Raw genomic sequence first — 13,386 nt, forward strand, 5'->3', positions numbered from 1 at the left:
TTTTAGAAAGCAGGTATTCATAAGAAATCTTTAATACAGTTAAAGAAAGCCTATTATCAGTTTATTCTACTTACTGCAATATGATGTGTCAGCTTGCATCAATCTGGCGAACAGGCTTGCATCATATTAACAGTAAATTAAGGCATTAAAACTTGCAAGTAATGGAAGTGTCGATAGGTCTTAAAAGTTTCTTATTTTAAACTAACCAGTTGTTATGATTTGGATTTTTAATTTCATTTTTTTCATATTCCTCACCAGAATGCAAATTAGACTCTAGTATATTTAATCTGAGGTTTTTGAATCTTAAAAGCGAGAGTTCCTGGCATCTGTTTAGTAAGCTTAGATTTCTTCCAGCTCTAGCTAGTTGTTACCATCTAGGCTTTGCGCTTTCTTGCCGTCGATACTTTAAATTTACGCGTCGATAATAACTGAGCTAGTTTGTATCTTAGTATTTAATTGTTCAGTCTTAGACCACTGATCAAAGTTTTAGATCTATTTGACTGTTCTAATATAATTTGCATCACCACAAGCAGTGGGTATCTGCAGCACGAGCCGTGCTCTGTTTTGTTAAAAGTTCAGTTTAGATAAAAAGGTTGTTTAAAACCTTCCTGTGTCTTTTTCGTATTATCTTTGACATAGCGATAACTCCTTATATGTCTATTAGGGTTACATGACTAAAATTCTAGTAGCAGACAGTAACGTTACAGACATGCTTTGTTTCCATCTTCCATGCACAGAAAAATAAAAACAATTTAAAATGTATAAATTTTTATTCAATATAAATATTGAATAGTACAAAAACAACACTTACTTTACAAAAACGATACAAAAGTACATTTTTAATTTTGCAGCAAGCTACATGTTCAATAAATAAGGCACTTCACTAAGGAATTGCATTGCTGTTGGCAATTCGTCAGAACTATGAATATTTTTCTTCCTCGGCTATGTTACAAGTAAACTATAAATGTGCGCAGAAATACCATATTTTGATCCCAGCCTAATTCGAATTTCTTCATATGTATATATTCTTAGTTCACGTCTAGGTACATTTTCAATAAATAAGGCACTTCATTTAGGTGTTTTGCACTTTTCAATATTCGTCAAAAATTTGAAAATATTTCTCTTCCGTCTATGTTTTATGTAAATTACAATGTGCTTGAGAATATTAAATTTTGAACACAGCCTCTTTCGAAGCTCTTCATATATTAAATTATCTTGAACTGTCCGTAAAATTTTCTCAGGTCCCCCAAGCTAAAGTGGGCCAGAGGTAATATCTAGTTTCTATTCTATAACGAAATCACTGCATGGAAATCGCAGGTCAAACAGTGGATATGCTGTTAATAATCTTGCTATCATAGAAAATTATTAATTATTAAGAAGTAAATTGTTTTTAAATAGCTTTTGGTTTCATAAATATGCAATGTATTAGAGTAATTATTTACTGCAGCTGTGATGTACAAATGATGTACCTTGTGTATTTGCAGCAGCATCTTTTTCTGCCCTGATAATATTTTCTACGCGAAATAAAAATAATAATATTTAGTTGTCAAAAATCAGCTTAATATACATTTTAAATGAAAGAAAAGAGTTTTCCCTTCCAGCAGGGACTCTTCGATGCTGTTGGGTCAATTACTTTTTATGTATTACTAATTTCAGAAATATACAGCAAGGAAAATGTTCATAATATCAGAACTTATAAAAATTTTCACACTACTCTAGATATATGACATGAAAAGCAAATTTTAAAGACATTCTGTTTAGTTATATTATATGAACCACGTTTCTTTCACTGAGCAACTAAATTTTTAAAAGTTTGATTTCAGAAAACGCACAGAATAAGCAGTCTGCTCAAGATTTTTTTTCACTCACTTTTTTTCATAAATAGAATTTTAGCCACTTCAGCTCATTAAATTCTTTGATAAACTGCAGAAACTAAAAATTGTGTATTTATTAATTGCATTTTTTCCTCTCCTCATGCTAAATTTAATTCTCTATAAGCCTGCATCAACGTGGAAAGACATTCACGTACTATAATGTTCACTATATCAATGTTGAATTGTATAAAATTATCATTATTTAGTTATAACATTTACAAGGGGAAATTTAAATTTTGATCTGCATTTAAGTCGAAAACTATAGTGGTTTTTCTAAACCATTATTTTTCCTAGCGTAAATAATTTATTTTAAGGAATTTTAGTAGTTTTTAAAAACAGAATATACAATATTACATATTCTTTGTAAACAATGGCCTTTGTTCTAGAAATATAACGTAAGTTAAAGAAGTTATTTTAAGCGAAATCTTTATCAATCGGTACATTAATTTCTTTTATCCATACTATTTCTCTGAACTATTCTTCTGCTCTGATTTACCAGAAAAACGGGCTGATTTAATAAATATGACGTCAGCGACATACATGGCTGATTACATACGTGAAATAAAACCAGTCTTAAATATTAGTTTTCCTGGACCTGATTTTTTTTTCTTCTCTGTTAGATCAATGTAAATGCTGGCAGCATTTTCTTATCATTTGATCTTTCTATGTGATGCCCTTGCCGAGGTTTACAATTAACCATAAAAAGGTTGCTTCATCGTCAAGAAAGTTTTCTGTAAAGGAGTTCAACTAACAGAATGTAAGTAAATATGCTTTCCTAATAATTTAACGACTAATTCACTTTGATTTAGGATCCATTAATATTATTTTAAAAAGAAATGTGTCTAAATAACTATTAGAGTGAAAATTTATTCAATGCCCAACTTAATATATCTGCTTTATTTTTTAACTAAGTGTATCTTACAGCGATGCTAAAACGCTACAATAGCTTTTGATATCGGATATTAATATTTATTTTCCAGACTCTTGGGATACAAGTCATTGATCGAATTAAATGCTTGCTGAAAACACGCTGTTTACCCACAAGAGCTGCAGGGAATTCCTCCCAATACAAGAACATCTGAATGCAGCATTTAACTCACATATTAAAATAAAATAAGTGTGATTAGCAATATTTTAACAGGGTATAGATTGCATTTTGTGAGTTCAAAAACCAGCTTCTGAGATGAATTATAAGAAGTAATAACTTGATGAATAAGTAGTAACTTGATGAATTATAAGAAGTAATAATATGAAAACAAAACAAAATGTTAATTTTACATTATGTAAAATTTATCTTTTACTTAAATTATTAATTACGCTTAACACAGTGTGCATTTAAGGTACTTTTTGATATACAGAATATCAAAAAAAGAAGCAAACTTTATATAATTGCAAAATTATTATTTCTTGCAATACAAAAATACGTCATAAGTTACTTAATAAGTAAAACGAAAACCTTTGTATTTTTTTGCTCAGTTATTTTCAGTAGACTGTCTGAACATAATTGCTTTTATTGCTGGATAAATCAGTGTTCACACGATAATCCCGAGTTGTGATCTTAGATTTGTGGATCTCCTCATCTAAGTCCTTGAATACTTTTTCTTTGAGAATTCTTCAAAGAAATTTTGTATATCCCCCAACCACACTAAACAAGCTTTATCAAATAACTACTCTTATAGTAATTCATTTTATAACGCTAGTGGTTCTAAACTGCCTGCTAGACTTTGTCAGAAATAGAAGGAACATTTACAAAATGCCTGACAATATAAGTTTCACCTGTTTCCTATCAGGTGAAGTATAACATGTTTTTGTGTTATAAGAAGTAATTTTATAAGCTAGTAAAATTTGATGTTTTTTTTTTTTTTTTTTCGAAACGCCTTGCAATGCATTTAATTAAAGTTTTCTTACGCAGATAAATTTCTCTCCCTGTAATTCCAAAGCAATGTATCCGAAATGAATACCATTTCAGGAGATTTGTTGAAAGCTAAAAGCTCTGTATCTTTCATGGATGAAAGAAACCTAATACTATTTTACTTCACGCTTTATACATAGGAAACTCAAAACTTTCATTATGTACCTCAGACTACCTAAACATAAAAAATATCACTAAAATATAAGTAATTCATTTCCCAAACACTATGATCTTTCCAATGTAATGAACTCGAAAGTGGATAAAAAATTACGAATTTCCATCTTCTTCCGCGCACATTTATGAATAGATCAATTTCTCTAGAACTGAATAGCTGTACAGTATATGAATTCAGTTTTAAGGAAGACGTTAGCATTGGCTTTAGTCGACATTCATCATTTCCGATTTCAAAACTGCAGGACAGGGAGAAAGCAGTCATGGCAAATAATTTAAGAACCGAGATATGTACACTTCATCTTGAGCAAGAAACTGCTGCCACCACCCACGCTATACAATCAGAGAAAAAGATGCCCGAACAGTTCGGTGGCAAGGAACTCCGCCTTTCCCTGAGAACACCTGTTGCAAAACCAGCAGATCAAAACTTCGTCCGATTTCTGTAATTCAGGAACCAGCCAGCACTTCGTCTGGCATCAGACGTGTTTTCTGCAAGTAGGAAGAGAATTCGCGCAAGAGGGTCACTGTACTGCCCACTGTCTGGCAGTCCCTGACAGACCTCCTTGAACAAAGAGGTTGATCGATGAGTTGTTCATTCAAGATCTGGGAAGTAGATTCTTCGAAATGGAAATCGTCGTCTTCGTCTGGTTCATCTTGCAGCGCCAAAGTGCAGAGTCGGAGGACGCACATCAGTTCGCGCATGTGAGACGCCAGGGACTTAGCACTCGTTGCTAGGTCTGCACTATTACACGTCTCGTCGGAGGAATGCTGTTGCATCTGGTCTGACATGAAGTACACGTGAGCAGTATGGTTCAGCAGCGACGTGTAGAAAGCGAGCAGCACTTCCTTGGTCTCACTGCTCTACAAAAAAATAAAAACGAGAAATATCAATAATAATATCAGGTACTTGTAATTAACATTCATTTGTTACTAATCGTAACATGAAATGGGCAGTATCCACAAGAGCATAGTTTAAACCAATAATCTTACTGACTTATGATATAGCACTTTCAGGCAACAGTTACAGTAAAATAAATTCAGGTTTAAAGAAACAAAGAGAAACATAAAGAGAGTTCAGTTCAACAAAGAGAAAAATTTAAGAAATTTGTTAATAGTTTTGTGTAGTCTCTGTTGAATAAAATGAATGGAGAAAACTTGAGAACTGTGAGGTGAACCAAAACCGATAAATAAGTTTCACTTTGAAACCAATATTCTCTGGTACGTCCAATGTAATCAAGTAGAAAATCAAATTATTTAAAAGCTGTAATTCTTATCCTAATTCCTCTCCTCTAAATGCTCATAAGTTGGAATTCATATAATTCTACATCTCGAGCTAATTTTTGAAATTTTCCATTTCATTACATGGATTACAGTAATATACACTTTGTAAATATACAAAATGTTATATCTAAGTCATTCTTACATGCATATATTATATTACCGACTTACCTCTCTATTTTAATTACTTTTATTATCAACTATATTTTTTCTAATTAATCAAGAATATTTTAATATAATTTTGCTATAATATTAGTGATTACTATGTTATTATTATATTATATCTGCATTATTATTAGAAACAATTAAAATAATGATATCACGGTGAAGACATTTAAATTTTAACGCTTACGTAACAGCATATCATATTACAGTGTTCATACATTGATATCGAAAGTTCTACATGAGTTCCTGTATTTTAACTGGTAAACCGGAATCATCCTTAAAGTCTACAACACGGATCGTGCGAAACTACAAATTGAAATTCTCTGATGAGTACAAAAAGGCCAGAGAAATAGTCAAGTATTGCATAGAAAAATAAAGCCGTACAAGCTACGATCCACGGAATCCTATGATCATTTTTTCTTTCTTTGCTTATCTGATTTCCTTAAAAATTTGCAACAATTTTTAAATAAAAGTAAAGATCTTTATCTTCAAAAATGTTTTTTAATTTCTTTTAAGTCATTGGATTTGAAAGTGACTGTCTTTAATTTTGAACTGTAAGAAACTTGTTCTGGATTCTAATTGAGAATTTTTTCGGCTGTGGAATTAAGGCTGGTAAACTGGTTGAACTTAGATTTGAAGGTGGTTTAGCCTACGACAGAGTGATTTGCGCATCCATGAAAAGAACTAACTTGATTTTCGTCGCAGAATAACTAGATAATAAGTTTGTCTTAGTAAACAGAAGGTTTTTTTTTTTTAAGGTGCATTGATTGTTTCGATAATTTTGATTACATATGTAGAATCGTTCTTGATTGAAAGAGTTATGCTGGGTATGGCCATATTGTTAACATTTAAACCCTTAAGTTTTTGTTTTTTAATAAAGTTCGTAATTTTCAACTAAAGCGTTAAAGCTGAAGATATTGTTTAGCTGAAATATTGTGTGACCTTCTGGATTGTTATTAAGTTAGAGTTCGTTTTATAAAGGATCATACTTTAATTACTGGAAATTTTCTTCGTTGTGGGTCTTCAAAAACTTCATCTTTGAATACTGACACGAGCAGACCTTTTTAAGGTTTCGGAAGTTAGTTGATAGGTGTGAAAATTTACCTTTTCGTTATGAAAATATTTCGTTGCATTTCTAAAACCGGAAACAAAGTCATGCAAACGAAAACTGATCCAGATTTTGTATGTGTCTCTTATTCTTTTTCACAATTTGTATGCAACACTTTGACGTATTCAAGCCAATCAGTTTTATCATTTGAAATCACTATACGAGGAACTTTTTAATATTTGTTAAAGTTAAGCTGGGAAGATTCAGGGTTTAGTAGATTATGATCATTGGTTAGTGGTTTGAACTCGTTATTCTGAGCTATTTCCGTTATGTTTTCGCAAGTTTTGCAGAGAGTAGTTCCCCGCCATTTGGAAGGAGGGGGGGGGTCATTACCTGACAATTCAACATTGTTTTCTTTAAGGAGATAACGTATTCTAAAAAATCTATTGATTCTTCAGAAGCAGTGCAGGATTTATGTATCAGCTACACAAGCTTTGCTTAGAGACCCCACTTTCTTGGGGCCCCCAAAAGAAATTAAACTATAGTATAAATATAGTATAGCAGACTTATAAAGTGACCCCTATCTCAAATATCTTAAGGCCTTATCAAGTCTAAATCCGGCCCTGTTCAGAAGTAGCAGCATTCTTTCTTGCAATAGTTTCTGATGATCAAATTCTTCAAGGGTTTTTGCTTTAAACGGTTTGGGTTTAAGGGTAAAAAGGTGAACCTTTTTATCTTCAAGGTTTTTTTTAGAATCTAGATTTTGGTCCGAAGGGGTTTACGTAACAATGTTTTGAATATCATATTTTTTTAAGCAATGTGAAGACTTAAGAAAGAAATTGGAGTCGGAACAATTTGGCATTAGTTCACCGTCATTGGCATGCATATCAGCCCAAAACTGGGAAGTAGCTGGTGATTTTGGGGATATCGATGGGCAAGAAAGAATACTATCTGTTGAGCAAAGAGAACGCAGCAAAATGAAGAGCTTCTTCGACAACAAAGCAAGTGAAACCCACGAAATAATATCTACATGAGTTCGTTATATTACTTTGGGTGAGTTTAAAATTATGTTTTTAAAACTAGTCCTGCATTTACTTTCTCCGAGAATTTTATTCTTTATAATTTTAATATTAAAAATGAAATTTAAAAGCAGATTTAAAAAATGTTACTTAGTTCTTTTGTAGAATTTTAGTCAATTTTCGACAGCAAACTTGCTTTTCCACAGTTAAGCAAACATAATTCGTTTTAGTTTTGCAATTAAATTATAGATGGCAGCACTAGGCACAATTATAAGAACTGAATTTTTAACATAACTGAAGATATTACTTACAGATTCATCGTTCAACACTGTTGAACTCTCTTTTAAAATTACTTTTTTAACCAAAAATTCAAAAAAAAAAAAAGAAAAAAAAAAAATTAGTATACACGTTAACTTTTTCTAAAATTCAAATGTGATAAAATACAATTTAATAATTTCTGTAATTATAAAGCCCAGCTCTCATTAGAACATGCTTTTAAATAACTATTTTTTCTTGAACTCATTTTTGTTTCCCTTTGACTGATCTTTGTAGCGGGTTTCGGACCACTTATATTAAACATTTCTATATTTTGATTTCTGCTCAATTCTTAGATGCTAATTCAATTCCCGTTCTCCAAACGAGGCTATTTAAATGAAACTAACACTAAATAAAAAAAATAATAATCTTTCGTACTTTTTCTAGAATTATTTCCTCATTTCGTAAAAATTATGTTTGGGTGATATCAAAATCGTTAATGGGGATGCTACATTAAAAAGAAAAAAAAAATATATATATATATATATGCTTCTTCTGTGAGAGCTGATTATTACATTGGAAATTCAGAGTTTAATTCTAAGATTAAAGTTTATTCACACTAATTATGAAACTGTATTTAATAGTAAAGTTCAAGGAAGCCTGGAAAATTTAATTAGATTACTTTATGGATATTTAAACTTTAACATTAAATTGCATGAAGGCATAACTAATTTTTTTAATTAAGCATATTAAAAATTGTTCTATTTAAATAATATTTAATTTTTGATTTATTTTTATATTTAATACATAAATTTTAAATAAGTTTAAAATGAACAAAAGTCAGTTTTAATTTTGCGTTAATTTAAAATGAATAAGCCCAGTTCATATCAAATTTTGCATCTGGTATGGGTCTCTCTTTATTTGTTGCAGGAGCTTAAACTCTTAATTCAACCACTTTAAACTGCAGGTGTATAATGTCACCAATAAAGTAAATCTAAAAATGGAAAGGAAGAAGAGTAAAAATAATTTACAAACTGTGTAAGCATTCTCTGGAAAATATGCATAGTAAAATCATTAACTGATTTTGATGCGCGATGAAAGCTTTATAAAAATACAATTATAAAAATGAAATAGCTTTTGGGAAATTTTAGCAAATCAAAACCTGAAAGAGTGATTGATAATCCAACAAAGATTATGGATAATAAATTTGCTTTCTCAGTTCATACAGAAAACATAAGCTTCTTTATTTAAAGTTTATATTGAAAACAGTTGTCTCCGTTAGCTCAGATAAACCCCAGTCTGAACGGCCCTATCGTACAGCCGTACCACGTGTCCTGGTTTAGCAGACTTAGGGTCTGCGCATTGGCAGCAAGCTGCCCATTGCTTCGGCTTATATTGATGCTGCAAACACAAGAATAAGTCCCTACAGTTGTGCTCTCAGTGCCTCACATTGACAGATCAGTGGAGTAACGTCGTATTTTTTGACGAATTTGTTAGAGTTTTCAAAGGAATCTAAATCTAAGTAAACTTATATAAGTATTTTTCGAGTTTGGGAAAGGAGGGTTGAGGGAATGATCTTCTACAGATGGTGAAAGTGGTGTATGAGGCAAAATAAGTTGAGAACCACCGGCTTAGATTATCGTAGTGGACGTATCCATGCGTGGAGGCAGCGAAGGGAGCAGATGTTAGAAGGCTGCATTCTTCATTATCATACAGGTCCAGCTCTTAGTCTGATGGTAAAGGGTGCCATTGGGTCCACTGGGTGCACATTTCTTTCACCCTAGTTCGATTATCTGGTCCTCACATTTGGACCAGCCAGCATTATATAAGAGATTTCAATGACAGCAGCTATATCAAATCTTCAAGACCTTCGTCACGCCTTTCAGCAAGACGACATGAGACAGCATTTTCGCTAACAATATCCTACATTTCTTCAGTACAAAGGGTGTTAGTCTTAAAAGACTGCAAATGATCTCGAAACTGAATTTAAATCCTAAAACCGTACTATACAGTCGGGTTATGCTATGTCTAAAATATATAGACGAGTTATCGCTCTCTGAAATAGTATAATAAAGACTTACGAAAGTTTTTAAATAACCTTCATTATTTAATCTTCAACTTGTAACATCAAAGGCACGACTTGTGCTACAGACAAGAGCCACTACTCGTGTCGATGTAAATTAAACAATAACAGTCAAAGAACTTTAAACGTTGATAGGGTAGTCTAAAACTACACAGGCAAATAATCTAAGCTATAGGCTGGTTCAATATTTTACCCGCTCGAAAGTTTAAAGTATCGGCAGCAAGAGAATGCAAAGCCGAGATCATTGCTTTTAGATAGGGTTGGCAAAATTGTAATAGAGCTACGCGAGTGCTAGAAAATACCTGGCTAACATTAAAAAAACCTTCAGTTTATATATACTAAAACTAATTTGCATTCTGGTGAGGAATACAGAAGGAAGAATTCGCATTAAACATTAAAATCATAACTGCTTAATTAACATGAAGTTAAATTGCAGTCTCCTGCTTCGGCTAGTGTGTTCTTGAGATATCTCACCAAATGAAAAATCTTTGGTGAACTGTTGCGGACAGATTAGGCTGACAACAACGTTCAACAAGTAATACATATGAACTTCGCCATTAAATTAGAATTTCGTATATTACAGTACCTATAACTGTGATCCGAACTATGTTAGACTTCATGCTAAGCTGTATAACAGCTGCTTCTGCATATTTTATGCATGGAAATGAACACTTTATTTTTAGGTAAATATGGGCTGAAATTTGAACCATTTTATCCTTCTATTATATGGTATTTAAAATAAATATATTTTTTAATTTTGTTAAATGCTTCTTTTTATAGTGTAGAGATTTCGATGTTCAGTAGTATACATAGAATGTATAGAAATGTATAAAAATTGAAGAATTGAAGAGGAAAAAAATCTTATAACAAATGAAAGTAAAACAACTTTTCCATGATACGCTAGTCTAACGAACATCTCTAAAGCCTCACACAGCAAGCATCTGGAACTCCAGTGCCCTTGACATATCGGAAATACCAGATAAATTGCTTTATAGATTGAGAATATCAGAGGAAAAAACTGTGATGAACTTTCAAAAAGATATGTTTAAAATAGTTTTGAGACGTGTCACTTTCCATGATTCCTAGTAACTTCAACAGATCGTCCCTTTTATTTAATCATTCTTTGCTCTGTTCTACCGTAACAAATCCTTGTGAATGAAAACTAGGCAAATTCTTAAACTTGGAAGATCTTCTCATTCATGAAAAATTTCTTATTTAATCTTTCACAAAAGTAATTTCATGGGTACAGGATCATTTATATCAGGCAAGTCTTTTCTTAGGTGAGTTTCACTAACCACGACTTTGTGCGTCAGTTCGAACTGAATGTGTGTTGAAAGAAAGCATAATTTTTAAAGATTTACAATGTGACATTAAGCTATCCTGTGTTATCCTGTGTATGACACTATATTAGTCTAATAATTATGAGTGTGTAATTTTTTCCGGCTGTACTCTTCCATTTGCAGAAGAAAAACAATATAATTCCTGCAGCATAATTTAAATCTTAGAAAACTTTAAATATTTATACAGTTAGGTATTTTTGCAATATGATTTCCAAATTTCCTTACATTTCTTTTACATTGATAGCATAAACTAACACTATTGAACGTGAATCTATTTCACTTCTAAGAATTACAGCTTGGTTTGTGATTAAACTGGAAACTGGAAGAGGCGAATTGAAACCGGAACTAATGAATAAAAAGATCTAAGAAACATCAATCGCACTTTATAAAATTTTCAGTGTACCCAGGCTTATCTTTAATTAATTATTCATATACCCGATATTATTAGGATGAATTTTTATACTATTAAATGATATTAAAAAATAAAAGACGATAGAAAAATTGTGAGTAAATTCATGAAATCCTCCTTCATGAGGGAACAAAAAATAAACGTATCTTATTCTCTTCCAAATTTTATGTGAATAGTTTAAATGTCGCATGTTCTAAAACTAAAATTTTATGTCCGAGGATTAGAAACACACATTACTAATAATTCTTTCAATAAATAGCGACACATTGGGCGTTATCGCAACATAATTATTTAGGTAACACAATTAAAGAGCAACTTACCGATATTTCATCCGCTGTTGGTATTATGGCAACTGAAGGAAGCTCAAGAGATGAACAGTCTTGAAGAACATTCTAAAAAATAAAAGGTGTGTAAGTACTCAGATTTGTCAATAACGGATATATATTCGAAATTAATACCAGACGAAGATAAAATGAAAATACATTGCAAATTCAGAACTCTAATCGAGTCGAATATCTATAGGTTCCCAAGAATTCATATTCCAAAATAGCTTCGTAAATTTCGTAATTATTTTTCCCAGTAAAAATTGTTATTCTGAAAGATTCTTAGTTAAAGAAATATTATTTAAGAAAATCTTAATAATGCTAATAGTAAGCGTATCTTCAAAAAGTAATTTTACTTTCGTTGAACGGGTGCAACTACATTTGGTACCCCGTAGTTTCGTACTAAGAATCCGTTTAAATTAAAAATGCTAGAATAATCCATCATAATTTAACAAAATATATATCTCAAAACTGTGGCAACTGACATTTGAGTTCTGAACAAGAACATAACAATGACAAATATACACTGTCTTACAGGTTTAAAAAGTTGAATTTGAAATTGTGTTATTAGGTCCATACTTCATTTTAACAATTAACAAACTATTATAATTTTGATAATTATCAAATGCATTACTCATTTCACAAATATATGAGTATAGACGATTGCGACTGATTGAAATGTATTCACGAATTTGACGAAGAAGAAGAAATAGAAGATTATTTTGTTGAACATCGGATATCAATAATCAAGCTCCGTCAGATACATAATCTCAACTTTTTATCCAAACGTAACCAATAGATCATACGAAAGACATTTGCTGAAACGCTGATTAAATAGGGTCACGATTATACTGTTGAAATTTAGTTCGCAAAAGCTCCAAAGTTCCATTACAATTTTTTTTTCCGAGATCAGCGAGAAGAATTTACTTTCGTTTGTTTTTATTAATGCTGCTTTTAATTCGTGAATTCAAGAGGCTTAACTTTGAGAAGTTCCGTTCAAATTTCATTTTTCAAACTTTGGGCAAATTTAAAGCGCACACGTGTGCTCTTCCACATTATTACAGCTGAAACAACCAATCTAGGCAACTATGTTCCAATAAACACTTAATTTCAATTTTTAGACTGGAATGGCTATTTATATAAATGTGTTAGTACGAATTCGTTCCGTTTCCCAGACGGTATAGTGGTTAGGAAAGCCTACTATGGTACCGCACGGCTCGGTTTTGAATCCCGGAAAAGGCACAAATATTCGTAAATGTATAATGTCTTCGCAATATGGCAGCACTCTAAATATATGGCGAGCCGAATGTCCTCTGTGTGGTTTTGTGGTAGGGGAGAGGGGCGGGAGAAACTTGGACCACCCTCCGGAATGCTCTACCTCAAAACTAGGGTTTTAAGTAGTGCCTGACTTCCATGTATTTCATGGGAGAATGGCTCTGGCAACCATTCTTCCATGAAATACATGGACAAGGCGACAACAACAATACTTATTACTACAACTAATATAAA

General features: G+C 31.9%; 1 protein-coding gene across 2 annotated transcripts in view; it reads right to left on the minus strand.

Annotated features, from left to right (window-relative positions):
- Window positions 1–751: 751 nt before the first annotated feature.
- Window positions 752–13,386, minus strand: part of LOC118189565 (uncharacterized) — a 50,708-nt gene continuing 38,073 nt past the window's right edge. For both annotated transcript variants that reach the window (XM_035360183.2, XM_035360184.2), the window contains exons 3-4: window positions 11,875–11,946; window positions 752–4,818 (exon numbers count right to left, since the gene is read on the minus strand). In XM_035360183.2, the coding sequence (XP_035216074.1) occupies window positions 4,405–4,818; window positions 11,875–11,946 (486 nt within the window). In that variant the 3' untranslated portion in view covers window positions 752–4,404. The remainder of the gene's footprint in view (window positions 4,819–11,874; window positions 11,947–13,386) is intronic.

This window comes from Stegodyphus dumicola, chromosome 2 (genome assembly GCF_044657685.1).
Source record: "Stegodyphus dumicola isolate Sdum_Otavi_A_Nest chromosome 2, ASM4465768v1".
NCBI classification, from domain to species: domain Eukaryota; kingdom Metazoa; phylum Arthropoda; class Arachnida; order Araneae; family Eresidae; genus Stegodyphus; species Stegodyphus dumicola.